Source organism: Bos mutus, chromosome 8 (genome assembly GCF_027580195.1).
Source record: "Bos mutus isolate GX-2022 chromosome 8, NWIPB_WYAK_1.1, whole genome shotgun sequence".
Classification (NCBI taxonomy): domain Eukaryota; kingdom Metazoa; phylum Chordata; class Mammalia; order Artiodactyla; family Bovidae; genus Bos; species Bos mutus.
The window spans coordinates 103,857,176-103,884,896 of record NC_091624.1 but is presented as its reverse complement, the minus strand read 5'-3'; the positions used below and the strand labels follow the sequence as shown (position 1 = coordinate 103,884,896).

At 51.2% G+C, this 27,721-nt stretch overlaps 2 protein-coding genes across 4 annotated transcripts in view; one reads left to right on the top strand and one right to left on the bottom strand.

The window, feature by feature from the left end:
• Positions 1–667: 667 nt before the first annotated feature.
• On the top strand, positions 668–21,634 carry CTSB (cathepsin B). The gene is made up of 10 exons (XM_005886688.3): positions 668–802; positions 13,056–13,206; positions 13,861–13,946; positions 14,834–14,948; positions 16,745–16,863; positions 17,646–17,731; positions 18,027–18,170; positions 18,571–18,687; positions 19,793–19,921; positions 20,519–21,634. The coding sequence occupies exons 2-10, from the start codon at positions 13,081–13,083 to the stop codon at positions 20,602–20,604; spliced, it is 1,008 nt and encodes a 335-aa protein (XP_005886750.1). The 5' UTR covers positions 668–802; positions 13,056–13,080; the 3' UTR covers positions 20,605–21,634.
• Positions 21,635–22,589: 955 nt separating this feature from the next.
• Positions 22,590–27,721, bottom strand: part of FDFT1 (farnesyl-diphosphate farnesyltransferase 1) — a 29,541-nt gene continuing 24,409 nt past the window's right edge. For all 3 annotated transcript variants that reach the window (XM_005886687.3, XM_070376026.1, XM_070376027.1), the window contains one exon: positions 22,590–26,503. In XM_005886687.3, the coding sequence (XP_005886749.1) occupies positions 26,282–26,503 (222 nt within the window). In that variant the 3' untranslated portion in view covers positions 22,590–26,281. The remainder of the gene's footprint in view (positions 26,504–27,721) is intronic.

Below are 27,721 nucleotides of genomic sequence, written 5' to 3'. Positions count from 1 at the left end.
TCCGTCTGCATTGCAGGAGACCCCGGCTGGATTCCCGAGTAAGATACCCTGGAGAAGGGATATGCTACCCACTCCAGTATTCTTGGGCTTCCCTGGTGGCTCAGGCGGTAAATAAGAATCCACTTGTAATGTAAGACACCTGGGTTCGATCCCTGGGTTGGAAAGATCCCCTGGAGGAGGGAACCAGCTACCCACTCCAGTACTCTTGCCTGGAGAATTCCATGGACAGAGGACTACTTAAAAAAAAAAAAAAATTCTCACATATCTGATAGCGACATTCTATTAAAGCTAACAGCCTTTTAAGGCTCTTCTGGGAAGTCTGCTGGTTCGATGCCCCCATCTCTGGCAGTGGTTTCTAGATCAATGAAATAAGGAAAAACTATCCTCTTTCCACAGGTAGGGATCGAGGCTTTGATACACTGCGTCCCGTCCAGGGCCGCCCCGGGGAATTTCGCCAGGCGGGGTGAGGCCCCGAGGGCCGCCTGCAGCCCCCTTCTTCTCTGCAAGGGTCCCAGTGCGCCGAGGTTAGGCAGGAGGAACTCAGAAACCCTGCTCCCGGGCCCTGCGATGAGCCGGTGCCTGGAGGTGTGCCGGATCAAAGGAGAACCCCAGCGAAGCTGGGCGCGGAAGGTCATGTGAGGCTCCAGTAGGGGCGGGGAGTGTGCGGTCACGTGACCAGTCAGCTGGACACGGGGCGGGGCCCGGCGCTGTACTTAGCGCGGGGGCGGCTGCGGGAAGCTACGGCGGCTGTTCAGGCACTCAGGCTGCAGGCCCAGGCCCTCGGCGGCGGCGGCGGAGCGCGGTGAGTGCGGGCGGGCTAGGGGATGCGGAAGCCGGGACCCTCGGGGAGTCGCAGCCGGGCGAACCGAGCGGCATCGCGCCCTCTCCCACGTGGTTGTGATGAGAAAAGCAAGCTCTGCGCGCGGGCGGCCGGACTGCACTGCCAGTCCGGGAGGCTTGCCCCCATATCGGGCGCTGGTCGGACCCCGGGTCGGATCACCCTACTCCACGGTCCGCCGTCTCCAGAGCCGGAGGCGGGGAGTTTGCAGGCGGACCCAGGGAGGAGTCTGGGAGGAAGAGCTTGGCTTGGATCCCCGCTGACTTTGGACCTCAGCCTGGCTTCAGCCCCTTGTGAGCTTCTGGTCCTCAGTTTTCTTAGAAGATCACTGAGTTGATAGGAAATACTATCAACATCTGTCTTAGTTGTTTTCTTTTTGTAAAAGATTTTCCTGGGCAACTTTCTGCACACAGTCATACAATTCCAGGGACCCCAGAAGACAGAAACTGGGAAACAGGAACCTGGAACTGGGTGGAGCGGGGTGGGACCCACAGGAAGAGTTAAATCCACAGATGGAGGGAGGAGAAGCTAAGCAGAGGGGAGGACAGGGGACTTTAGGGCCCAGGGTGCCAGCCCCTTCCCTGGGAGTGTGAGAAGAGTGGAATGCCGGCCCCAACCCTGCACTGCTAAGAAAGGGAGTCAGGCTTGGGCCCAGGGTGCTGTGGGAGCGGAAAGGCAGGGCAGAGTCCCTGGGGCATCGCCTGCCCCTCAGCTGATGACTCTGGAGGTCTGGGAGAGGGAGCATTGTGGGGTGACTGAATTTGGAAGTCAGCCAGGCCGTTCTGGTAGATGTGAATTGGATTTGCGAGGAAGCCAATAGGCAGGCACAGGGAGAAGGATAGGCCCCATATCCCTCTGAGACTCATACCCAGTTGGAGGGGCATGGGGTTCAAAGGGAGACCTAGCACCTTTGGTAACCTTGGAAAAACTGCCCTTCAGGCGCCTTCACTAGGGGCATATCTGCCAAGGTACATCCATCTAGTTAAATCTTTAGATGCAGGGTGATAAGACAAAGAGCCTTAGCCGTGTGTCAGGATCGGTTAAAGGCTACTTTCCTTTTCTTCTCTCATAACGTTGTTAACTTCATGGAAGATTGTTTCCTGTTGGCACTGGTAATGGTGACTCTTAAGCTTTGTGGAGAAAGAGGTTGGGCTGCCCCACCCTGTGTGGCTTTCCCAAAGAAGGTGCCCTGGATTCACTCAGATCTCTTAGGGGCATCTGTCCTAGAGCTGGGGTGCTGCCAAGTGGAAAGGTGCAGATCTCTTATCTGGGGGCTTCACAGGCCCAGGGGGAGGCAACTTGGACCAGACAAGAGCCCTGATTCCAATTACCTCCGCTGCCGCTGGGTCAGGACAGCCCTTTTTCTGAACTGGTCAGGTAGTGAGGGTGGAAGCCCTTTGTCTGCAGGAGGCACCTGCCCGTGTGTTGCTGACTCAGCAGCTGAGCCGAGGCCCTCCTTATGGACTGGCTGTTTCCCCAGCTGCTGGCCCTGGGAGTTGGGAGTAGGAGGTTGCATGCGTTTTAGGGCTTAAGATGTCTTTTGTTACCTGGCAGCTGCACTGGGGAGTGAAGGAAGAGTGCTTTCAGGTGAACCTTGGAAAGTCGGTTGGGTGGTTTTCTTAAATGTGGTGATGAGTTGTGATTGTGTCCTTGGGAGAGAAGGACTGAAATGTTTCGGGATGAGAACCCGCAGTATCTGCTGTTTGTTTTGAGAGTTTGGCAGAAGGAAAGTACTGGAAATATGAAAGGTTGAACTGTATGAAATGATAATTTTTTGTAGGTCAGGGAGCATTGAGATCGGGCACCTTGATACAGTTCAGTCTCGTGTGCAGGGTGGTCGGGGTTGATGGATCCAGTAGGTTGATGGATCTACTTGAGCAACATACAGGTGTATGTTGGACTCACTGGGTATTAGGAGGCAGTTGTCACTCTGGTCCTGGGTCTTCATTTTTCTTGGTTTACACTCAGTGCCCTGGGTCCTCAGCTTTCTTGGTTAACACTTAGAAGAGCTGCTTAAGCCAGGTGCTTGAGAAATGACTCCTCAGTCCCTCCATGGCTGATATGTTCACCTTCTACCCTAGTTTGGGTAGGAGGGGGATCTAGGGATCAAACACCATTAAATATTTAGGCTTCAGTCCCTTTTTAAAGCCCAAGCCTCATCCCCACCTGCTTTCTACCCTACCCACAGCTTCCTTGTCTCAGCCTTGTGTGTCTGGGTGGGGAGGAGGGTGGGTGGTGGGGTCAGGGCCTTTCCTCCTGGTCACAGCCCCCTCTGCAGGCAGCAACTTTCAGCTTCTTTTCTGCAAATCTGTGTCTAGTTCCTAAGGGACATTGTAACTCCTGTCTGCTTTCTCTCCTCTCTGTCTGTCTCTCTCTCTCTTTTTTTTTTTTTGATGTGGACCATTTTTAAAGTATTGAGTTTGTTACAACACTGCTTCTGTTTTATGCTTTGGCTTTTGGGCCACTTAGGTATGTGGGATCTTAGCTCCCCAACCAACCAAGAATCTCAAATCCCTACCTCCTTGCATTGAAAGGTAAAGTCTTAATCACTAGACTGCCAGGGATGTCCCTGCTCTTCTCTTTCTAATTTTCCTGCATGATTTTTTTAATCCCATTATTGTTCTTTTAATCCTTGTATCTGTATCAATTTATGAATAATGTTATTGAAATGCACATGACTTTAATTATACCACATGTATCCTTTTCCACTGGTGTCTGTGAAATTGATTTACATTGAGACATACAGACCCAGTTCATTCATTTTAAATGCACAGTGTATTTCTCTCCTGAGGGACAGTTAGGTGGGTTTTGCTTTTTCTCTGTCCTCACAAGGCTACAGTATCCTGTCTCTCAGTCAGTTGCAAGGGTTTTTCTGGGGGAGAAGCAGAAGTCAGGAAGGTGCTCGGTCCTAAGGTGTGTGCACCGTCCATTTTCTAGATGTCAGTGCTGTCCACTGAAGTTTCACCAACATATTCTCAGGGCCTTGAGGGTTCTTGTTCCTCATATTTACCAACACTAGGTATTACCACATTTTAATCTCTGCCCATCTGATGTGTTTGAAAAGCTGTCCTTGTTTTAATTTGCATGGTTGGGAATTCCAGTTTAATTCTTTGCCCTAGGAAATTGTTGATGAGGTTTTTCTATTTTTGTTGTTGATCAGTGGTAATTTGTGGGTTTTAGTATGTTTGCCAACAGCTGAAACTTAAGAACGTTTCTTTTGATCCTAACCTAGGCATCTGGACTTGTCTTCAAGTAGATTATATTCTCTGGTTTTTTTAACGTTGAGGACGTGTGTGGGTTCAGGGTATTGGCAGTCTGAGTCTTCCACTTTACAATGAGAAAACTGAGGCACCTGCAGGTTTGTGACATGATGGGGTGGGGGGCGGGGGTCACCCAGATGATTGTGCAGAAATCTCTACAATTCCGTTTCTTGGCAGTTCTGTCCCCATCCAGGTACACCACCCAGAGCTTGCTCTTGGTCTTTTCTCAAGCTCCAGGTCCCCTCCCCTGGGAAACAAAAGCCTTAATCAGGACCAGGAGTCCTTTTCCAGCATTACTATGTTATGAATGCTGGGTGCTAGGAGGGATGTGCCTGCAGTCTGACTGTGGTTACATGTCTCTTACCTGGCCAGTAAGTCACTCAGTGTGGCCATCAGGATAACCTAGAATTACCAGCAAGGGTACGGGAAGGAGGATGGGACAAATATCTAGGTAGTGAAAGGACTCCGTACAGAGCACAGTGAGACCAGCTATTCTGTCAAGAGACCCAGCGAGGCTGGGCTTCTCCATGACCTGCTGACCTGGAGTTGGGCAAGATCTGTTCATTGGAACAAACAAGTCCCGTGGCTTAGGGTTGAGGCCTTGTCACACACCCACTGGGAGCCTTCAGCCCCCACCCTTTCTGCCTCTACTTAACTCTGCAGATATTTAGGGGGTGCTATGTTCTGGTGGTTAAGAGCAAAATAAACCATCATTTGGGCTCACCTGGTGGTGCAGTTGTAAAGAATCCACTCGTCAGTGCAGGAGACACTGGTTTGTTCCCTGGGTCAGGAAGGTCCCCTGGAGGAGGAAATGGCAACCCACTCCAGTATTCTTGCCTGGAGAATCCCATGGACAGAGGAGCCTGGTGGGCTACAGTCCATGGGGTCGCAAAGAGTCGAGCACAGTTGAGCGACTGAGCACGCAGGCACACACGCAAACCATCATTTGAGGAAGATCTTGATTCTCCCCGCCGCCCACTGAGGTACGTTTGAGGACAGAAGGGATTACCTTGGGGAGGAAGGAGTTAACCAGCCTGTGCACAGGGAGATATGTTCCATGAGAGACTGTCTCACGTAGTCCCTGAGAAACTGTTCCTGCGTGGCTGTAGGGCTGTCTGCTCCGAGCCAGGCAGCCCCTGATGAGGGGCATGTGTCTTCTCAGGGGCCCAGGGAAGGAAACCAGGCCCACATAAGAGAGGTGAGGCCTTTCTGCTGCCTGCTTTTGTATCTGCTTATGTTTCTGTGCCCCCAGTGCCCAGCCAGCAGGGAGATGTAATCTAGCCTCGAATTAAATTAGGGAGCTGCTATGTTCCTGCTTGCTGGAAAGGCTTGGAACACTAATCTCATTTGAATCGTCAGGGATTTCTGAAAGCTTTCATAGAGTGGCCTCAAGGTCCTTCAGAATCCAGGCAGCATGCCCGTTTTATTGACTGAGACCGAGTGGGGACGAAGTGACCCCTTCAGCATCTCAGTAAGTCAGCATCTGAGTCTGGGAGCAAGCTGGCAAGCAAAAGCTTCTACAGCTTTCCAGAACCTTGCCCAAATGGTCTTGCTTTTCAAAAAAACAACATTTTTTGACTGCCAAGGACCTTCCTGGGGGTTCATTTCTTTATGCCTGTTGGTTAGTGGCTCAGTCGTGTCCAAACTCTTTGCAACTCCTCTGTCCATAGAAATTCCCAGGCGAAAATAGTGGAGTAGGTTGCCATTTCCTCCTCCAGGGGGGTCTTCCTAACCCAGGAATCGAACCTGCGTCTCCTCCATTGGCAGGTGGATTCTTTAACACTGAGCCACCTAGAAAGCCCTTTTTAGCCCTAGACTAGTGTTTTTCTTCTCTTTGTAGGGTGTGAGCTGTTGTGACTGATCTTAGCACATTACTGACTGGGAATTTTTGCAGAAACTGACGCCTGTGACCGTGATACGTCTTTGGTCGATAGTGTGTTAAGTGATGTTCCGTTTGTGGGCACTGCAGCCATACGGCTTCCAGGCACCAGGGGAGAGCAGCTTGAGGAAGCCACACTGCAGAACTCGGTGGGAATTAGTCCCTCATTCTGGGCAGACGATTGGCAGATGGGGAGCAGGGAGAGTCCCCATGAGTGTCCTGAAGAGCTTAAGTGGGTGAGGGTGGTGGGATCCCTCTCACGGCTCCTGGATCCCGTGGAGCCTGCAGTGATGTGGTAGATGCCTTTTCTGGGTCTCACAGCACTTGCTTGGGGGCATTCAGCTGCAGGGGGCCTGGGTCTAGAGGCCAGATAACCAGCTCATGTCTGGCTTTCTGTCTCTTTAGCGCTGCAAGGATGAAGACCAGCAACTCTTTCTGCTTGCCTTTTTTTTTTTTTTTTTTAATGTATTTATTTTTAATTGAAGGATGATTGCTTTACAGTATTGTGTTGGTTTCTACCAAACATCAGCATGAATCAGGCATAGGTTTACCCACGTCCCCCCCCCGACTTGAACCTCCCTCCCACCTCCCTCCTCATCTCACCCTTCTGGGTTGTTACTGAGCTCCACTTTGAATTCAAAGCAGCTGAGCACGTTTCCGTTTGGAACCAAGACATCAGACAGAAAGACCACATCAGATTCAAAGAGGAGGGGTCCCAGGTGTCCTTCAGTTCAGTCAGAGCCCATTTGAAGTCAAGGCCCGTGCGCTGCTCCAGCATGGAGGTGTCGGCGAGCAGCTGGCATCCAGGGGATACGAAGGGGTGCCTGGTTTTGTGTGGGTGCCCTGAAATGGCCCCAGCTTCAAGGGCACAAGTGCTCATGGCGACAGCGAGAGGCAAGAGTAGTCTTTGTGGAAGAGAAAGAAACACAAGTTCTAACATGGTCCCACTGAATGTTCACAACCCTCCAAACCTTCTACCTTACCCCTACGTAGAGCCACTCTGCTGCATAAGAAACAGCCTCGGTTTGTAGCTATTGGCAGAATGTAGGCACTCAGTTCTTTTGAGCCAACTGTGAAAGCCAACTGTCAACAGTATTTGAGTGGCAGCAGTGGATAGGGGGCTTCCCTGGTGGCTCAGTGGTAAAGAATCTGCCTGCTAATGCAGGAGACAGGGGTTCGATCCCCGGGTTGGCAAGATCCCTTAGAGAAGGAAATGGCAAGCCACTCCAGTATTCTTACCTGGGAAACCCTGTGGACAGAGAAGCCTGGCGGGCTACAGTCCTTGGGTTTGCAAAGAGTCAGACACGACTTAGAGACTAAACAACAGCAATGGATAAGGAAGAGCACAGGACCAGATAAAAGGCGGGTTGGACATGCATCCATCTTTTTCTGGATTAGCCAGTGGATTGCAGGTGGCCAATTTGGAAATTTCAGGTATATATGTCCTGCCTCCTTAGGATTTAGAATCCAGTCTGCAGAGGACTCTTAACCATATAAGAAAGCTGTTTTTAAAAATCGAGCTTGGGCTCTTGTCCTAAAGGCCTGTGTTGTGTCGGCATTTTTGTGCGCCTCCAACTCCACCAGCTCCCCATTCTCATGGAGGCACCCAGGGCAGAGGGTGGGTCTGTAAGCCCTGGGACGGCTATTTGCCCAGCTGTTTGCATAGCTGTAATCATGAATAAATGACTTCATGCATTTCAACACCAACAAAAATAAAACTAAATTAAAAAATAAAAAAAAATCAGGCTTGGCTACGTGTCCCTGGGATGTCAGGACTCCCGTGTTCAGTCCCTTCCTTCCTGAGCCCCAGTCCACGGAGCCCATAGCTGGCGGCAGGGAGGTGTAGCGAGCAGCTGTGCTCTCAGGGGAGGCTGGACACAAAAGTGCTCTAGGGGTCTGGAGCGGAAAGACATGAGGCAGCCCTTATTTTTAAATGCTAGAGTTTAGCTTGGAAAAGGGCCAGAGGGTGTAGAGGAGCCCGTGTTCTGTCTTCCCAGGAAGTCAGCTGACCGAGGGCTGGAACTCACATCTGCCCACAGCTGCTCCTGCTCCGTCCACACCCTGACGTGGTCTTGTGACTTGCAGGTGTCGTAATCCTGTATGGGAGCCCTCTTCCCTCGCAGTAAGGACCTTCTATTCTTTCTCCCTGGTTTTTAAGGGGGAAAAATACCCCCACAGAATGAGAAAAGGGAAATGTTTGCCCGAAAGAGGGGAAGTGAAAACTGGCAGTGTTTGGTGCTGAGGCCGTGACCCCGGCTAACAGCGCAGCTCGGGCCTCCGGCTGTTTGTGCGCAGCTTGTCCCTTCACGGTCCCTGTGGAGGTCAGCACCCCCTGGAATGCAGTTGCCACTGCCCTGGACATCGGTCTGGCCCCTTGGGAGGAGAAACTTGACTCCATATTCTCTGGGGTCTCAATAGCTTCCGGACCGCCAGAAAGGGAGGCCCATTGGGAGGTCATCTAGAGTTAACACCTGTTTTAACCACGTCTTTGAGACGTGGAGGTAGGTAGGTGGGTTTATGCGAACTGGGCTTGTCTGGCACGGGCTGTGAATAGGGAAACGAGAGAAGAGAAGAGGGAGGAGGCTTTGTTGCCTTCTGACTGTGGCAGGCACCCTCCTCTCACTCTGGACTTCCACTGGGGGGGACACGAGTGGTCATTAGCCCCATTTTACAGGTGGTGAGACTGAGGCTAAGTGAAGGCAGGTGCACAGTTAGGAAGTAAGTGGAATCCAGGTCTCCGGACTACACGCCTGGAGCTCATCCTTGAACTGCAACCCAGATGCTCTTATGTGATGCTGCAGCCCCAGTGGGCGAGTTGGGGCGGTGGTTCGTGCTTTGCTGCAATCCCCAGGTTCACGGGTCTGGTTCTCGCTGAGGCCGGGGTTGAGCTGGGAGAACAGTTGATAGGAGCCATGGAGTAGGACCCATAGAGCAGGAAAGCAGGGTGGGATCCTGGGCTCAGGCTGGGAGCTGCCCGCGTTCCCTGCCACCAGGAAACCAGAGAAATCTTACATGTGATCCGGGTTGCATGGAAGCCCCCCATTCTGCACACTGAGCAGCTGGCTAAGCCCACAGGGGTCCTGGGGACACTCTGCTTTGACACACAGGGAGCATTCACGAGCATGGCCTCTGGTTTCCTGGGGACCCAGCTGTGTTCCTGTGACCTGGACAGGCTGTGGTGAGGGCCGAGGCTGGCGACCCTTCCAGCTGTGATTCTGATGGGCCTGTCGGCCCGGCCTCCAGCTGCAGGGGTGGGTCTGTATGCGGGGAGCACACACATCTTCTCAGGGCAGTGTTAAGATGACAAGTGTAAGTCAGGGTGTCGATAGGAACCCTCTTCTTCTCTGCTCAGAAGCCTTTTAAAAAGAAGCCCTGGAGAGCTCCTTTGTCTCTCCTGGCACATGCGTGTACAGTGAAATATCTGCTGACAGTTTGGAGACTGCCTGACTCGGGGTCATGTGAGCAGCAGCCTTCCTGTGAGTCACTGAACATGGGAAGGGTAAGCATTTTGAGCAGAAAGTCACTCGAGAGAAGGCCTCTGACTGGAAATGCATCTCCGGCCTCATCAGAACATGTCATTTCAGTTGGGTTCTTTCAGTTGGGTGGCCCAACTGAAAGATTGTTAACAGTATTATTCTTCCTACAGGAGCAAAACTTAGAGTATAGCATGTTCACTCCAGAAAAAATAATTTTTTTAAAAAAGAGGGAAGGCTGTATAGTGAACGTGGGCTTCCTAGGTGGCTCAGTGGTAAAGAATCTGCCTGCCAATGCTGGAGATGTGGGAGCTGTGGGTTTGATCCTTGGGTTGGGAAGATCCCCTGGAGGAGGAAATGGCAACAGACTCCAGTATTCGCGCCTGAAGAGTCCCATGGACAGAGGAGCCTGGCGGGCTACAGTCCATGGGGTCTCAGAGTTGAACGCAAGTGAGCGTGCACACATATAGCGAACGTAAGCAGTTATGTGTGAGTATGTTTTCTTGACATTTTGCATGTAGTGACAGGAATAAACGTGCTCGGGTTGAGGGGTCACACTTGCCATGACTCACCTGCTCCTTTGCTTTCTTTCACTTAGTGTGTGTGTGTGTGTGTGTGTGCATATATATATATATATATACACACACACATATATATACACATATATACACACACACACACATATATATTATTATCAGTACAATGTGGTTCACTTCCACAGGTTCATTTCCTAATGGCTGCTTTTGTACTTCATTATTTAACCATTTACCACAACTTAACAGTTCCTGTTATAGATGCTTTCTTTCTGGTCTTTTGTGAACACCAAGAATGTTTAGTGAATACCCATGTACCGGTGTCTTTGCGTTTTGAGGCTTGTGGGATACATTTCTAAAGGTCAGATTGCTGAGTCAAAGGGTTGTGGATTGAAGAGCTGATAGACGCTGGGCAGTACCTACTGATGGGTAAACAGCAGCAGCAGCATCTGATTCCCCACCTCTAACCCCGGTGGAAAATGATCCCACTGCAGCTTCTGCCAGTGTGGTGGAAGATAAATATCTCTTTGATGAGCATCTTTCAATATCTGCTGGCCTTCTGAAGCTCTTTTTCTGTACACGTACTGTGTATCTCCTTTGGCTAGTTTTCCATTATGCTGCTTCTGTTCTGATTTTGGGTCCTTTGCCTAATAGGGAAACAAAGCCTTAAGTATATGTAAGGGCTGTTTTTTGTCTGTCACTTTGTATGTTGTTTTTTTCTAGAAGGGAGGCTTTACTTTCATGTAATCAAACATTTTCCCCTTACGGGCTCTGTTTTATGTCAGTCTGAGGCATTCCTCACTCCAATATTGTTTGTTTGTTTTACTAATCTTAAGGATTATCTTTTTTTGGCTCCGCTGGGTCGTCTTCGCTGCGCACGGGCTTTCTCTTGCTTTGGCAAGCAGGGGCTGCGCTCTCGTTGTGGCACACGGGCTCCGTATTTGCAGTTCCCGGGCTCTAGAGCGAAGGCTCAATAGTTGTGGCACATGGGCTTGGTTGCTCTGCGGCATATGGGATCCCCCCAGATCAGGGATTGAACCTGCGTCTCCTGCCTTGGCAGGCGGATTCCTTATCCCTGAGCCACCAGGGTAGTCCCAATACTACTTTTTTTAAGTGTGCTTATTTTCTCATACAACTTCTGTGTTTTTATGCAAGATCTTTGTTCCATGTAGCATTTTTGTGTGTAAGAACTTGAGGGTAAAGATTCAGTCTTATTTTTTTCCCTTTTTGTAAATGCACAACCAGGTGTGCAAACACCATCCACCGAGATGTGTGTTTCCTCCCCCGCCTCTGCCACACATAGGCTGTGCCTCCAAGTGGCCTGTTGTGTTGATGGACCCCTTCCTGAGCTGGCATCCCCTGGGGTTTATCATACCTCTGCCACCCCAGGGGTTCAGGCCTCCGTCACCGCTGCTTTCCAGAACTGCCTGGCCAGCCTCACACATGGATTCTTCCCAGTGGCTTGTTGCTTAAGCAACAGATAAATTTAGATTTGTTTTTGCTTAAATAGAATTCACTGTGTGGGAGGCAGCGTGTTCAGTGCTGTCACACACGTCATCTTCCTGTACCACTCAGCAACCTGTGACCTGAGGAGGTGACACAGTGACCAGCTCCTTTGCGTGCGTGCACACACACACACACACACACTCACACTCACTGAGAGGGCATCTCCCCAGGCCCGGGGGTGCTGTGGCACCTGGGTCATATTTCTTGCTCTCATCAGAGCCTCCTGCCTAAGAGTGTGACTCTAGAACTCGCCTGTCTCTCGACCTGCAGGCCAGTCCAGGATCTAAGGCCGTAGTGGTAATGGGATGACTTAGCTTCTTGGAAGCCCCGTCTCTGAAGCACAGTCCTCGTCTGACTGGAAAAACCACAGAAAGTCCCAGGAGACCTGTGCCACCGGCCAAACCAGCTCTAGTTCCCGGCTCTTGGGAAAGGCCTGCGGAGCTGCAGGTGGACTTGTGTTTGCTTGTCTGGTGTTCAAAACGTGGCTCGTGAGATTTATCTTCGGTTTCATTTTTTGTCTCTCACTGGGCTTCCAGTTGAGACGTGATCACAGGGAAAGGTGTTTACTCTTTGGGAGCTCAAACTTGAGAAGAGGCCCAAACTTTGTTCCGGTAGTGCATGGAGGGGCAGGTTGGCCACAGCACCAGGGACAGTGGACTTGACTTTGCGTGAACGTTTGGTTTTATCTGTTTGTTTGGGATGGACTTGTTGGCACTGCTTGTCACCTGGGCCCTGGGGTGGGTTCTGACGGAAAGCAGGCTAACTTTGCCCCAAACTCATAGTTCACGAGATAGTTGGTTCACAAACCATGCAGTGACCAGCACCATTTCAGACCGTGAGCCCTTACGTGGCCCTGCAGCAGCTTTGGAGACTTAAGTGACACGGTGTCCTGCCCACATCAGTGGGGCCTTATGCGTATGGCACAGCCCTTCCTTGGCTTGTCTTGTGTTCCTGAACCACACGGTCTCTCTTAGCCATTCAGGTAGCTGCAGCAGAATGCCACAGACAGTGGCTTCCAGACAAACTTACTGCTGTCAGTTCTGGAGACTGGGAGTCCCAAGATCAGGGGCCAGTGTGGTCCACTGAGGACACCCCGTCTGGTCAGACTGCCCTTGTGTCCTCACATGGAGAAGAGGCAAGGGAGCTCTGTAGCGTCTTTTTTATAATCAGGGCACTAATCCCACTCATAGGGGCTCCACCCTCATGACCTTATCATTCCCCCAAAGGCCCCACCTCCTAACACCATCACCTTCTGGGGTAGGATTGCAACCTGAATTTGTGGGCAGGGGACACAAACATTCAGTCCATCGTGCAGTCCTGTGTGCTGTGGGCACGGGCTGGGACTCTGAGACAAGGCATGAGAGCCCACAGGTGCCAAGGTCCCTGCAGGCACTCTGCTGACACCCTGTTTCCAGAAGGGGAGACCAAGGAGCATGAGGGGGCAGACGGCGGAGAGAGGATGGGACGAGGCCCCCAGAACGGTCATCCTGAGGTGACGCTTGTGTGTGTCGAGCACTTGAGCTGAAGGAAGAAACGTGCTGATGTCTCGTGTCCTTTCCTCTCCAGGTGAATCTCCGATCCAGTTTCCAAAATGTGGCGGCTCTTGGCCACCCTCAGCTGCCTGCTGGTGCTGACCAGTGCCCGGAGCAGCCTGTATTTCCCGCCTCTGTCCGATGAGCTGGTCAACTTTGTTAACAAGCAAAACACCACTTGGAAGGTGGGCTGGGGGCCCCTTCTGTGCGTGCTGACTCCTGCGGGAGGGGCTGCGGCTGTGCCCACCGGCCGGTGTGTCCTGGACAGTTGATCTGACTCGTGGTCCTGACTTGCTTAGGCCCGTGCCCACTGCCCTGTCCCCTTCCTCGTGTGTGTGTGCATGTGTCGTCCACGTGTGTGAGAGTATGAGTGTGAGTGTGTGCAGGTGCATGGGGGAGTAAACCAGCCCCCGTGGAGTTCACAGCTGGGTTGGTGCTGAGACCCCACCATGACTAGGGTGCTAGCATGGCCAGGTCCTGGTTGGGGTCCTTTTCTAGGTGGCAAGTGGTGACTTCTGTGTCCTTCCCTGGCCTGAGGGGCAAGCTTGATCTCTGGGGTCTCCTTATAAAAGGGCACTAGTCCCAATCTTGAGGGCTACACCCTCATAACCTGATCATCTCTAAAGGCCCCCACTGTGTCACAGCATCACAGTGAGGTTAGGTTTCAACCTGAATTGTAGGGGGAAAGACATCATTCTGTAGCAGTGCCCCAGCACCCGTGCGCTATGGGGTTGAGGGGACCCCTGGCCTTGTCAGGCCCTGTGTGGGTGGTGTGCACATGCCACACCCCCAACCCCCCAAGTTGGTGGGTGACTGCTCTGGGTGGGGCTCTTTTCCAGGCTGGACACAACTTCTACAACGTGGACCTGAGCTATGTGAAGAAGCTGTGTGGCACCATCCTGGGCGGGCCCAAGCTGCCCCAGAGGTGCGTACCCGCTCCCGGGTAAGGCACCTGGCTGCACCAGAACTGCTGGCATGTAGGCAGAGATTATGCTTGGCACAGGGGCAAGGGGGAGACAGGGAGGCTTCCCTGGCATCCAGAGGCCTCACCTGCCCTGCCCCCTGCCCCTAGCTGCAGGGACCCCGCCTGAGGCGCAGGGTCCCGCTCCCAGTGCCGGAATTTCCTCCTGTGCTTCTCGGGTGTCCCAGCTGCAGAGGGAGAGGCCCCAGGTCTGAATGGTCTTGAATAAGGAAAACCTGAAAAAAGCCATGTGGTCTGCCATTAAGGTTTTATTTTTCTGGAAAAGTCTGCATTTTTCACGCAGATACTTCCCTTGAAGGAAGTATTAGAAAAATCTGTGAGGCTGGGATAGTTAAGTGATGGGACCAATACACAGTTATGAAGATGTTTGAAAAATGATGAACATCTGGCAGATGTTCGATTTGGGGTAGCATGGGAAAAGCAAGAGATGTAGTTATCTGGACCCTGAGGTTAAAACTCTTCAAAAATATGCACAAAATAAGTTTAGGCAGAAGTATACAGAATGGTAAGTTATTTGGAGGAGTAGAACCCAGTTTTGTTTTTATCAAGCTCCAAGTGGGAAGTTCCCTGGCGGTGCAGAGGTTAGGACTCCATGCTATCACTGCTGAGGGCATGATTTCAATCCCTGGTCGGGGAACCAGCATCCTGTATGCTCCATGTCGCAGCAAAAAAAAAAAAAAAAATTTAATAAAATTCCAAGGGGATGTCCTTGCACATGGCCCCCTCCACACATCTTCATCCTCTTCCTACAAAGTGACAGCGCAGGCCACAGGGGCTGGGGGCGCGGACTGTAAGGTGACAGCTTGTGATGGAGACCTTTCATTTTTCAGAGATGCATTTGCTGCGGATGTGGTTCTGCCTGAAAGCTTCGATGCTCGGAAACAGTGGCCAAACTGCCCGACCATCAAAGAGATCAGAGACCAGGGATCCTGTGGCTCCTGCTGGGTGAGGCCCTGCTGGCCAGAAGGGAGGGTTGGGGCGAGGGGCTGGGGACGGGTGGGATCAACCAGGAGATCTAAGGTTAGACAGGTTGAGTCTAGGCAAGTCACATAAACTTCTCGAGGCTCAGTCTCCCCTAGTGTAAAAGAAAGATCCCTGGTGGTCGTGAATCATGGCAGGACCAGATGGAAGAATTGACAGGGAGAGTGTCCTGTACAAGGCATGCCCCACATATGGGTTGTGAAGCAGTTTTGATTTCTGTTGAACACCCTGTCCTGGGCCATCAGCAGACACCATTAGCTTTGACCCCTGCTCTGCCTGGCTACAGTCCAAAGATCGCACAGAGTTGGACGTGTCTGAAGCGACTTAGCATGCACACACTGCTTCATGAAGTAGCAGTGCATCTGTGTCAATGAGCTGTCTTTACTGAGTTTGTGTGGGTAAAACACGTGATATAAATGTAACTATCCTAGTCGTGCAGCGTGCCAGCCAGTGGCGTTGGGTTCATTCCCGTTGCTGTGCCGCCATCACCACCAGCGTCCACAGACTCCATCCCCACAAAACAGGAACTCCTGCTCGCCTCCACCAGTCCCCAGTGGCCACTCTTCTACTTTCTGTCTCTCATGACTTTTCTTTTTGTTTTAATTTTTGTTGGAGTGATGGCTCAGACAATAATCTGCCTGCAGTGTGGGAGACCCAGGTTCAATCCCTGGGTCAAGAAGCTCTGCTGGAGAAGGAACTGGCTACCCGCTCCAGTATTCTTGCCTGGAGAATCTCAGGGACAGGAGAATCCCAGAACAGAGGAGCCTGGCGGGCTGCAGTCTATGGGGTTGCAAGGAGTGGGGCACGACCTGACACATACACATAATTGCTCTACAAGGATGTGTTAGTTTTTACTGTACAGCAAAGTGAGTCAGCTACACATATCCCCCGAGTTTTGGATTTCCTTCTGATTTAGGTCACCACAGAGCACTTAGTAAAGTTCCCTGTGCTATGACTTTTCTGTTTTTTTTCTTTTTTTTTTTAAAATCAGTGAATCAGTTTATTACAGGGTGACTCACAGGGTAGGATCAGGATGGGGGATATGAGTGGGGACAAGAGTCTGGAAGCATTTGCAGCTGCACTCCACACCACTGAGGAGCCTCTGGATTTTTATAGCTAACCTAGGGTATGGGGATGGGTAGTTAGAATCTTGAAAATGGGAAGTACATTCCTAAGTCAAGATTCATGAATGGTAACCAGGCATTATGTCAGCGAAAGTTTTCCTCATTGTTTGGGGACTAACAGAACATAGAGGCTACATGGTCCTAATGATTATGAAACAAAATCTGTTAAATGCTAAAGTCTTTGATGACATAGAAGTGATTCACTGCGTCATGCAATCAAGGTATATCAGCAAAAGGACCAGAGAAACTGTAGGGCCCCAAGATGGCATCAGTTATGCCAATAGTCATACACTCCACCCCTGACTTTTTTATTTTGTGTAGGGAGCTTATGATATTAACTAGTCTGGGTACCTCATATAAGTGGCATCATAACAGTATTTGTCCTTTGTGCAAGCTATACTTGTATGTTAAAAATCCAAAAACTGCATGTTTCAGAGATAGACCAAATGCCCAGGTACAGGTCTGGGGTGAACTGGTCTCTTGCTTTAAAGCCCAGCTTGAGCCCCACGACCCCCAGCTGCCTTGAGGGAAGCAAGCCACCAGGAAGGCCGGAGGTGTCAACTGTGGTCTCCTCGCTGCAGGCTGGAGGGACCACAGCACGGAGTGGGGCTCACCTCGGGGGGCTTGTTCCTGCAGGCGTTCGGGGCTGTGGAAGCCATTTCTGACCGGATCTGCATCCACAGCAATGGGCGTGTCAACGTGGAGGTGTCCGCTGAGGACATGCTGACCTGCTGTGGTGGCGAGTGTGGGGACGGGTGAGTCGAAGCCCCTGGGAGCTTCCCCAGGAGACCTGTGGATGGATGTGGACCGGAGGGCTCCCTGTAGAGGACAGGCATGACACTCCCTCGGGCAGGAGATATCTCTACCAAGACACGATGGGGCCCCAGGGCATCTGGAAGCCGACCCTGGGAGATACTGCTTTTAGGAGGCTCCTGAAACCAGGCTGGGCCCCCACAGGGCTGGACTGGGGCTCGGTTGGGGGAAAACAGATGTTCCTGGTTTAGTTTCTGGGTTTTATTGTGCTTCTTCTCCTTTTCTGTTCCTCAGGGAACAGCTTGGGGCGTGTCTCCTCTTCTGTAACTGAGGTTTGATGGATTCCCAGATAAGCTACATTAGGAACACAGCTCCGTTTTCTGCCAGTTCTGGTGCAACAGTGGTTCTCAGATGTGGCTGCAGATTAGAAAAACCTGGGGCCTGAAAAAGTAAAAAGGGAGTGCGTAGGTCTCAGCCCACAGCAATGAAATCCCTGGAATTGCTATTTATAACATAGCCCCAGGGATTCTCATGTGCTGCCCTTTGAGAACCCCTGTCCAGAGAGAAGACACAGCCTCCTGGTGAGCACATGATTATGAAAGTACTTCTGATTATGAAAGTACTTGGTGGGCAGTCCTGGGTGATTCCCAGCAGGAAGTGACTATCAGGAGGAGAATTAGGGGATTTTGGGGATCTGCTAAAGGTGGTGATGGGTGCAGTGAGTGGTGGTCTGGGAGCAGCCAGGACAACTCTCACACTGTTTAATGAGTGGCTCTTTTCTCAGCTGTAACGGCGGCTTCCCCTCTGGAGCCTGGAACTTCTGGACAAAGAAAGGCTTAGTGTCCGGGGGCCTCTATAACTCGCATGTAGGTGAGTGTCTGCCTTTAGCTCCTGTCCAGCCAGATGGATTTTATAAGCAGGAGTAATAGTGGTCTCATTTTCCCCTATAAAGTGAAGATCAGGGTTGAGGGTACATTGAACTCTGGGCTGAAAACTCAGGTAGAAGACAGGGCAGCCCTGTGTACACAGAGTCAGCAACTGGAAGAGGGCAGTGTTGGCGCCACAGACTCTGGGCGACTTCCGTTCTCATGAGCTCTCGCCCTGATTCTTCTGTCTGGCCTCTGAGGGGCTTCCTGCTGACACCACCTTTCTCCTTGGCCCCCAGGTTGCAGACCGTACTCCATCCCTCCCTGTGAGCACCATGTGAACGGCTCCCGGCCCCCGTGCACCGGTGAGGGGGACACCCCCAAGTGCAGCAAGACCTGTGAGCCCGGCTACAGCCCGTCCTACAAAGAAGACAAGCATTTTGGTAAGTGGGGTGGGCGACCCCCGCCCCTCCCCAGGGAAGCTGAAGGAGGAGGCATTGGAGTCATAGGTCAGGAGAAGCGATGCGGTTAGTGCCTCTTTGATGGGAGGGAGCCGCACGGTGTTCTCTGCGTGTCTCCACCCTGAACGGAGTCTTAGACCCTCAGTCTCGGAAGAAAGAGACCAAACCCCTCAGTCACAGGGCAGTAATCTGGCCTAGGAGCCTTCTGCTCCTGCCCTGCTTCTAGGGCCTCATGCTTACCGCGCATGCATGTGCGCACACACACACACACACACACACACACACACACACCGCAAGATCCTGCCTGCTGGAACCCCATGAATCAGGGAGTGGCTGACCCCCTGCCGGAGGCACCTGCCCCACTTGGTTGGTTTCTTCGCAGGATGCAGTTCCTACAGCGTCGCCAACAACGAGAAGGAGATCATGGCAGAGATCTACAAAAATGGCCCAGTCGAGGGGGCCTTCTCTGTGTACTCGGACTTCCTGCTATACAAGTCTGGTGTGTATCCCCCCCGCCCCGACCCAACCGACAGCACCCGGGGAGGCAGGTATGGGTTCCTGGCTGGCAGGATGTCCTGGGTGGGCACTGGGCCTCCAGCAGTGCCGCACGCTGCTGGCCACTCTCAGCCCCTCGCACCCGCCCTATCTGTGGCCAACTCCTGCTCCTCCCAAGCGTCTCCTCCTTTCTGCTCCTTCTGGAGCCGCCAGCCCCATCTCTCCAGCTCTATCACTTCCCCAGCAGGTCCGCAGGTTTCCCGTGTCTGCACTGAGTGACCTCCTCTGTCATCTTTGTCTTGACAAAGTCTTAGCCTTGTGCCCAGCCCCCAGTGGGTGAGGAAACAGGGAGCACCTTTCTGTGGGGACTCAAAGTGGGAAGGGGGCAGGATGGTCCCCACCCAAGAGCTGTCTTAGAAATCCCCTGTTCTAGACAAACGGTCTGTGCTGAGGACTTCTGTCTCATTTTGTATTCTGCTTGTTCAAAAACTCAAAGCTCTCCAGTCATTTAAAAAAAAAAGACCAAGTTGCCTGGCGAGAAAAAAATTATAAACCTGGCAGTTCTTAACTCCCACTAGTGTTATAAAAGAGAACACATTTCCGATTGGACAGTCATTCATCAGTAACCTGGTGGTCCTCTGAGCACCTTAGCCGGTACCTCTTCCCATCAGTCAGACTTGCAGCTGCCAGCCCAGCCCTCTCCCACGGCACCCAGTCTGCACGCTGTGCCCCAGATTAGCAATTTAAAACTCTTAAGCCACAGAATGCCTTTGACAAGTCATTGCATGGAGTCCTAGTATGTAAAAAAAATAATCGTTGATATTTTAATGTGTCAGAGTTTCTAATTTAAAAGGCAGCCAACAAGCACATTGTATTGCACTCCATCTTAATATTTATCCCCCATGTTTAAGTGTGCTGGGCTTTCAAAAATATATTTAAGTAATTCCTGGATGTTATGGGAATCCCTGGAGTCTTCCCATGGAACACCAGGGCCCGTCCTTTCCTCTGGCTCTATCTGTCCTGTGTGGGGTTGGCCAGCTGAGCGGGCGGGCTGCTGTGGGAGACCAGCGGTGCCCAGGCTGAGTCTGAAGGGTCTTGTTCTCCCCCAGGGGTGTACCAGCACGTCTCTGGAGAGATTATGGGAGGCCACGCCATCCGCATCCTAGGCTGGGGAGTGGAGAACGGCACCCCCTACTGGCTGGTCGGCAACTCCTGGAACACTGATTGGGGTGACAATGGTGAGCACAGTCCCCACTGAGAAGGCGCCCAGGCCAGGGCACAGTGGGCATCGTGTCCACCAGCTGTGCTGGGCACCTGGGGTTTCCCCTTGCCACAGGGCAGCCTCTGATCCCAATAGGGTGTGTGGATGGGGGCATGGCCTCAAGCCAGGTGTGCTCGTCCTGGCTCCGCAGGGGGCGGGGGCCCATACCATCCAGAAGTCTGATACAGGGCTGGGTGGGAGGGTAAGTGGAAGCCCGCCGAGCACCTTGTGTGCCGGTTGGTGACAGCTTTGGGGCTGGTTTGTGACTTCCACTCCCCCGTCTTTCAGGGGTGGGTCTGCGGCTTCCCAGGTGGCTCAGTGGTAAAGAATTCGCCTGCTGATGCGGGAGACACAGGAGATGTGGGTTTGATCCCTGGGTAGGGCAGATCCCTTGGAGAAGAGAATGGCAACCCACTCCAGTATTCTTGCCTGGGAAATCTCATGCACAGATGAGCCTGGTGGGCTATAGTCCATGGGATCACAAAGAGTCAAACACGACTGAGCATGCACGCTGGGTATGTTAGCAAAGATCAGAATCCAAGCAGACTAAATGCATCTTACTTCTGCTTTCCAGGCTTCTTCAAAATCCTCAGAGGACAGGACCACTGTGGAATCGAGTCGGAAATCGTGGCTGGAATGCCGTGCACTCATCAGTACTAGAAGATCTGATCTGCTTGGGGGCCTGTCTGCTGGCCCAGGGCCAGTTTTCCCCTAAATACAGCCACTTGGACTGGGGATGAGGTGGGGGGACTGGGGGGAGTGGGATGTCTTTTATTTTTTGAATTATGATAAGATATAAGGGTTTTTAGACAGGGTCTGAAGAAGACTGGGTTGGGCCAAGCTGTGTGTCTGCCATCCAGTCTGTCTTCCAGACACACAGCCAGGCCTGCCCAGGGACAGACTGCTGCCCCAGCACGAACACGTAGACACACAAGCCACTGCCGAAGCAGAGCGAACCTTTCCCCGTAGACGAACTGTGTAGTGCCTGCGGCCCCTGCTTCTGCCCTGACCACTTCTGTACTGCCCCCACCCCCCGCCTCTGCATCACCAGGGAGCGAGACCTTAAAGGGTTTGTAGATTTCCTAGAATGGAAAGCAGAGTTCCTAGTTAGATCCCTGCACAAGCAGGCGCTTTCTGGATCTGGAGTGGGACAGATCTGAGAAGAGATCATGGGGCAGCCCTTTGGAGAAAGCCCTGTTGTTCTCCCAGGTCCCCTGCATCTGTCGCACGTCACAGCATGGCTCACCCTCTCCAGTCCTGTCCTTGCTGTGATCCTTCTAAGTTTTCTTTTTGTGCACCTTGGCTAATCATGTGAATGAGATGGAAGCGCTGTACTACTTGTACGGATTGTCTCCTTGAGACAAGGCGGTTGTGACTTGACTGACCTCGGTGCCCTCTAATCCACAGTGAAACTAGTTTGGCAGGAAGCCAACTTGTACCTTTTGCAATCACTGCTTCACCCTGTTAACACAAGGAATGGCTGCCAATAAAAAGCCTCTCCTTCAGTGTGAAGTCTGCGTTCTGGTGGTATCTCCAAGATTGTGTGTCACTGTCTGTGGACTTGTAGCTGCTGTCTCTCCTTATCCCCCAGAAAGAATCATGTTCCCATGAATCTGGGTGCCCTCGAACCTCTAACCAGGGATGTCTTGTCTCAGTTGAGTGGAACAAAATAAATACCTAGTTTTAACTACGTTGCTGCTGCTATACTTTCAAAGCATGGTACCTCATCTCCTATTTTCCTGTCATTCTCATCAGCCGTCTTCTGTTGATTAAGCAGCTCTGTCCCTGTTTAATTAAGGTAAGAACTCTTACGTCTTTTTACCAGCCATACACCAGCAGTGACCTGAGGAGCCCTGGAGGCATGGGGGACTGGTGGTATAACCGGTCCTCTTCCAAGGCCAGCGTCCTGGGGCCCTCCAGCGTTGCAGCTGGGTGGAAGCAGAGTCCATGTGTGGTTTTATGAGCTCCTGGTCTCTTGGATTTACATTGCTGGTTAAGAATTACTTATTTCTGAGAGTTCCCTGGTGGCCCAGTGACTGAGACTGCATTCCCAATGTAGGGGCCCGATTCAATCCCTGGTCAGGTAACTAGATCCCACATGCTGCAACTAAGATCCAGTGCAGCCAAATAAATGTTTGAAAATTACATATTCCTTTGTATTCTTTTGCATTGTCCTAGATAACATGCAGGAAGTTTCAGTTTAGTCGTTTCCGACTCTTTGTGACCCCATGAACCACAGCATGCCAGGCCTCCCAGTACATCACCAACTCCTGGAGTTTACCCAAACTCGTGTCCATTGAGTTGGTGATGCCATCCAACCATCTCATCCTCTGTCGTCCCCTTCTCCTCCTGCCCTCAATCTTTGCAAAATCACAGGAACATACATACACGAAGGACACCAGTTCCTGAGGGATCAGGAGGCCATTAGAATTGGCAACATCCACTCCTCTCCCGCCATCACCACCATCACTGGCCTGTTGATAACCACAGATCACTTCCCCTCCACGACTGGGAGCTGGACCAGTGCTCTTCTGAGAAGCGGGGAGGTTGGCCTTTGGATGTGCCTCAGAAGTTAGGATCAGAACTACCTCATACAAGCTCTTATACTTCTGGTTAACATTGTAGGAAAAACTGGTGGAACCCAGTACTTACAGAATGTTTAATGAGGTTTAAAGCTGTAGATATATCATTGCATTATTTGTACAATTTCAACCGGGAAACATGCATAACCTCGGTTCTAACATTTTCTACCCATTCCCACATGTGAGTTGAATAATCTCATTTCCTACTTTCTCCAATCCATGCTATGTACCCACCGGCACCTCCATCCTTACCCAGAAGCTAGCAGAGATGCACTAAGTGGGCCAGAACGGACCTTAGGGCATCTTCGTGCTTGGCCTAAGGAATCGTTGCTATGAAACAAAAAGCAGAATTTAGGATTGGGATTGATGTCACTACTTCAGTAAAAAATTTGCCACACTGATTACCACCTTGTCACCTCGGCTCACTTTTTCTTGGGTGCCTCCAAGCAAGAGGACGGTTGGAAGTGACAGTGCCTTTTCGTTCTTTAAGTGGAGGAGGGCATATTTTTGTTAGAAGTGGGAGCAAAGGTCGATCAGCCTAACCCACTCGGAGCATGCATCAGAACGCTTCACTTGAGAGCCCTGCTACTCAGGACTGGCCCATGGGCCAGCAGCACTGCCATCTCCAAGGTTCTAAGAAATGCAGAATTTGGGGCCAGACCTGAGTCCGCAGTTAAAGAAGACTGTCAGGGACCTGTTAAAATGCAGGTTTTGAGGCACCTCCCCAGGTCTCCTGAGAAACCATCAGTTCACTCAGTCATGTCCAACTCTTTGTGACCCCATGGACTGCAGCACACCAGGCTTCCCTGTCCATCATCAATTCCTGGATCTTGCTCAAACTCCTGTCTACTGAGTTGATAATGACATCCAACCATCTCATCCTCTGTCATCCCCTTCTCTTGCCTTCAATCTTTCCCAGCATCAAGGTCTTTTCCAGTGAGTCAGTTCTTCACATCAGGTGGCCACAGTATTGGGAGTTTCAGCTTCAGCATCAGTCCTTCCAATGAATATTCAGGATTGATTTCCTTTAGAATTGATTGATCTCCTTGCAGTCCAAGGGACTCTCTATCTAGAGTCTTCTTTAACACCACAGTTCAAAAGCATCAATTCTTTGGTGCTCAGCCGTCTTTATGGTCCAACTCTCACATCCATACATGACTAGGAAAAAACTATGAGAACTATGAGAAAACCTGGAACCTTCAGGCAGCTCGCTGAAGTTTAAGAATCAGCCTGAGAGCTCTGTTCCCCAAACTAAGAACCTAGAATGCCTGTTAATTAACAAACATCCAGCCACTCCTCCTCCCACTACACCCCGAGCCCCAGAGAAGGGGCCCAGTAAATAGAAGATGGGGGCTTCAAAGCAGTTTCCCAGGGAAGGGTGGGTGTGTTTGTGGGTGCAGGTCTTAGTTACAACTCCAGAAAGCTGCCCAAATGGGGTTGGGCTCTGTGAGCTTCTTGAATTAAAGCCCTAGATTCAGCTTGTCAGAAACTCCTGTGAGGACAACTTAAAATTTCTCTCTGGAAGTAGGAGCCAAGTAGACTCTACCAAGGATGCCATACATATAATTAAAGTGCAGAGTAGAGGGCAGGGCTGACAGATTTAGAGACTAAAAGTACAGGATGTCCAATTTGAATTCAGAAGTCCTTTATAAAAAATTTATCTTTTGGCCTATGCTGGGTGTCCGGAGACGCTATGCATGTGCCGTCTCTAGTTGCAGTGAGGGAGGGCTACTCTTTGTTGAATGCAGGGGCTCTAGGCATGCGGGCTTCAGTAGTTGTGGAGCATGGGCTTAGTTGCTCTGAGTATGTGGGATCTTCCCAGACCAGGGATTGAACCCGTGTCCCCTACACTAGCAGGCAGATTCTTAACCACTGGACCATTAGGGAAGTCCCAGAACTCCTTTTTAAAGCATAAATATGCCCTGTGTGACATTTGGGATATAATTATACTAGAAAAAAGTTTATCTGGAATTCAAGTTTAACTGGACATCCTGTATTGAATTATATCAATAGTAGAGAAACATTTAGAAGGCAAATGTTCTTCCAAAGAGCTTAGGAGTGTGTACCAGGGCCAAGATCCCCAACAGCTTTACAGCTGGGAGGGACCCACACCACCCAGAGGTTCAGAAAGCCCCACAGCCCACGGCTGAGTGAGGAATCTTCCAGTGCATCCTCAGACCAAGGTTGTTGCCACCAGCTTGTCCCGCGTCCTACGTAAACTTTAGCAGAACTAATAGGTTTCAACATACAAATCTTAACAACCTACCTTGGAATATTGAGACTAAGTTTTGGTGCTTAAATTATAAATATTTGGAAAATTGTTGAGTCTGGCTTAGAGCCATGCTCCCAAGTGGCAAGTAACTTTGGGTCAGTGTGGTGGCTGGTTTTAGTCTCAAATGAACTGAGGACCTGAAGCCTCCACGAACCCCAAGTCTATTATCAAACTAACCATCAGTCTATTATCAGACGGCCAGCAGCAGCCACACGACCAGAATCAGTGTGGGTATGAGTGGAGCAGTGCAAACCCAGTTTTTGCTGGAACAAACCTCTTTCGGTGACTCACTACATAAAGAGCAGAAGCTAAATAGGACTGTGCACTGTATATACCAAGAGCCCGGCTTCTGGAAAGTTCTATCATGCCCTCCAACAGGGATTCTTGGGCTCTGTGCTGAGACTCAGGAGTCACTGGGTGGGCATGGCCCAAACTTCAGCAATGCCTCGGGGAAAAGGGAGACAGACCATTGTGCTGCGGGATGGGGCTAAGTGCCACTCGGCGTTCAAGCCAGTCACCAGAAAAACATCTGCCTTTCTTGAGAAACAAAAAAAGCCCAAAGCTGAAAATAACCTCTGAATTCAATAAAATGTCTGAACACAGCTAATAGAACTGGCCAGAAGCACAGCAGGCCGGTGGAAGGGACGCCCTTGCTCCCTTTCTGGCAGGGACAGTGTGGGGCTGGGCAGCCGGGTGGTTCCAGCTTTCTGGGGGCAGCAGCCTGCCACCGTCCCTCAACCACCAACTCCATGCCTGGAGTTCCACACCTGCCACGCCTGTCCAGGCTTCAAGTCAACTACCCTTGACAAACGCTGAATAATTCAATTCTTTATTATAAAAATCTCAAAAACGTTAGCTTTGACTGGAAACTCACCTGCTACGAAGGGACCAAAGGCAATCCTGAAACTTAAACTCCCTGTAAACAAGGAAATGATGCCAACTTCACCAGAAGTTGCCTCCTAGGCTTCATGTGCAGCAGGCAGTCTGCATTCTTAGGAATATTTCCTAGAACTCTACAAATATTCACACCTGCTACATTCAAGTCCACTGGAAGAGACAAAATGATGGAAAAAAAACAAGAAGCGAATGGAAAGAAAATTCACTTCACTTTCTACTGTGATAGGTATTCAAAAGTTGTTTTGCATTAAATACATTTAATTGTAACTCTAGCCTGTATTCACACTATGATCTCCTCTGCAGCCCCGGATGCAGCCCCTTCCCTGATGGCAGCCGTGAACGTTCGGCGTCAGTCACCCCGCACAGGTGAGTACAGGTGCCTGAGCTGTCCTTTCCCTTTAATCCTATCTTTTTCTCCACCACAGGTCATAGTTTCTAAAGGTCCAGGCCCACAGTACTCTTTGAGGGATTAAAACAGGAGGGGAAAAAAAGAGAAGGAGCCCACATCCATCCCTGAAGAGAAGGTCAGTCTGTTTCCCAGATAGGGGCTTGGGAGGAGGGGCGTTCAGTCTCCAGACCGAGCCAGTCAGTGCTCCCCGGTCTGAACGTAGTCCTCTGTGACCTGGGACAGGGTGCTCAGGTACTGCCAGCTCAGGGCCGCCAGGAGCATGACGAACGACAGGTAGATGGGCGAGTAGTGGCTCCGCGAGACCAGCTGACAGTTGGGGAGATTCTGTGTCCTGATGGTGGAGATGATCTGCTGTGTTTTAGTGGAACAGGGGTCAGAGTTGGGAATTCTGTGATAAATCTGTTGAAGAAAGAGGAAAACACAGTAAATCCTAAAAACCTTATAAATATCTGTGCTCACTTCTTACGACAATCTGCAACAGCTAGGCATTTTATGCCCATTTGACCAGTGAGAAAACTGAGGCTCATAGAATACAAAAGTAACAACCCCAAACCACCCCACTACTAAGGCAGGATATCAGCCTAGCCTGGGTGATCCCCTAGCCCATCCCGGAGCAGCAGGGCCGTCCCAGTGGGCTCTATCCCAGCACCTCAAAGAGCCAGTGGCATCCACATTCTTTGTTGAGGCTGAAGCAGAGTGACGTGGTGGAGGGAAATGATATTGCGATCCGCTCCTGTTCCCCTCCTTGTTCATTCACACCATTCCCTCTGCCTGGGAATGCTGCTCCCATGTTCTGTCCTCAGCCTGAGTACCCCCTCCTGCCCAAGCATCAGCTTTAGTTTTTCTAGAACACCCACCCCAAACCACCCAGGTCTGGCCAAGGGCCTCCTCGGCTCCCTTCTCACCCATCACCCTTGCTGGGGTGGAGTAGCCAGGGAGGAGGGCAGGAGGGAAAGAGCACAAGCATGGTGGTGGGGACACAAAGAGTTCAGACGTCCAATCCCCTGCCTGCTCTTCAAACTGTGCTCACAGGCGCCACCTGGGCATCCTGCGATAGACGCATTCTGCCTCAAGAACAGAAACGCTAACCCGCTTGTGGAAGACACGGATGGGGGGCACAGGACTGGGGGGCACAGGACTACGCCCTGAGTCGAGAGGATCCACAGGGTTTGAGGAGCACGGACCACAGCCAAACAGGAAGCTCCACCTGCTAGAAAAAGTTGGTCCTTGCCAAGGAATCATCTTTAGCAGAGAAGGAAGTAGAAGTTTCTGGCTGTTTGCCTGAGCATTTGTTTTTGTCCCAAAATAGCTGGTGGAGCTTCTCACCAGCTGCCAGGTACCCAGACTGCCTTCCAGTGGAGGCGGCTCCAGAGGACGAGGCCCTGAGGAACAGCTGCCCTGCTCAGGGGATCTGGGCTTCGCTCCACCTCGTCCTTCACACTTCAGACTTGTGAGAGCCTTGAATTCCCTACACATGTGCAATCAGGGAGCCCAGGGGTAAATGTCTTCCCGTCTTACATGCTCAGTGAGGAGAGACAGGATGCGAGCTAACCTCTGGCCACCAGCAAAATGACCAACAACTTGTGGACTTCATACTAAAAGTCTTCACTTGAAACT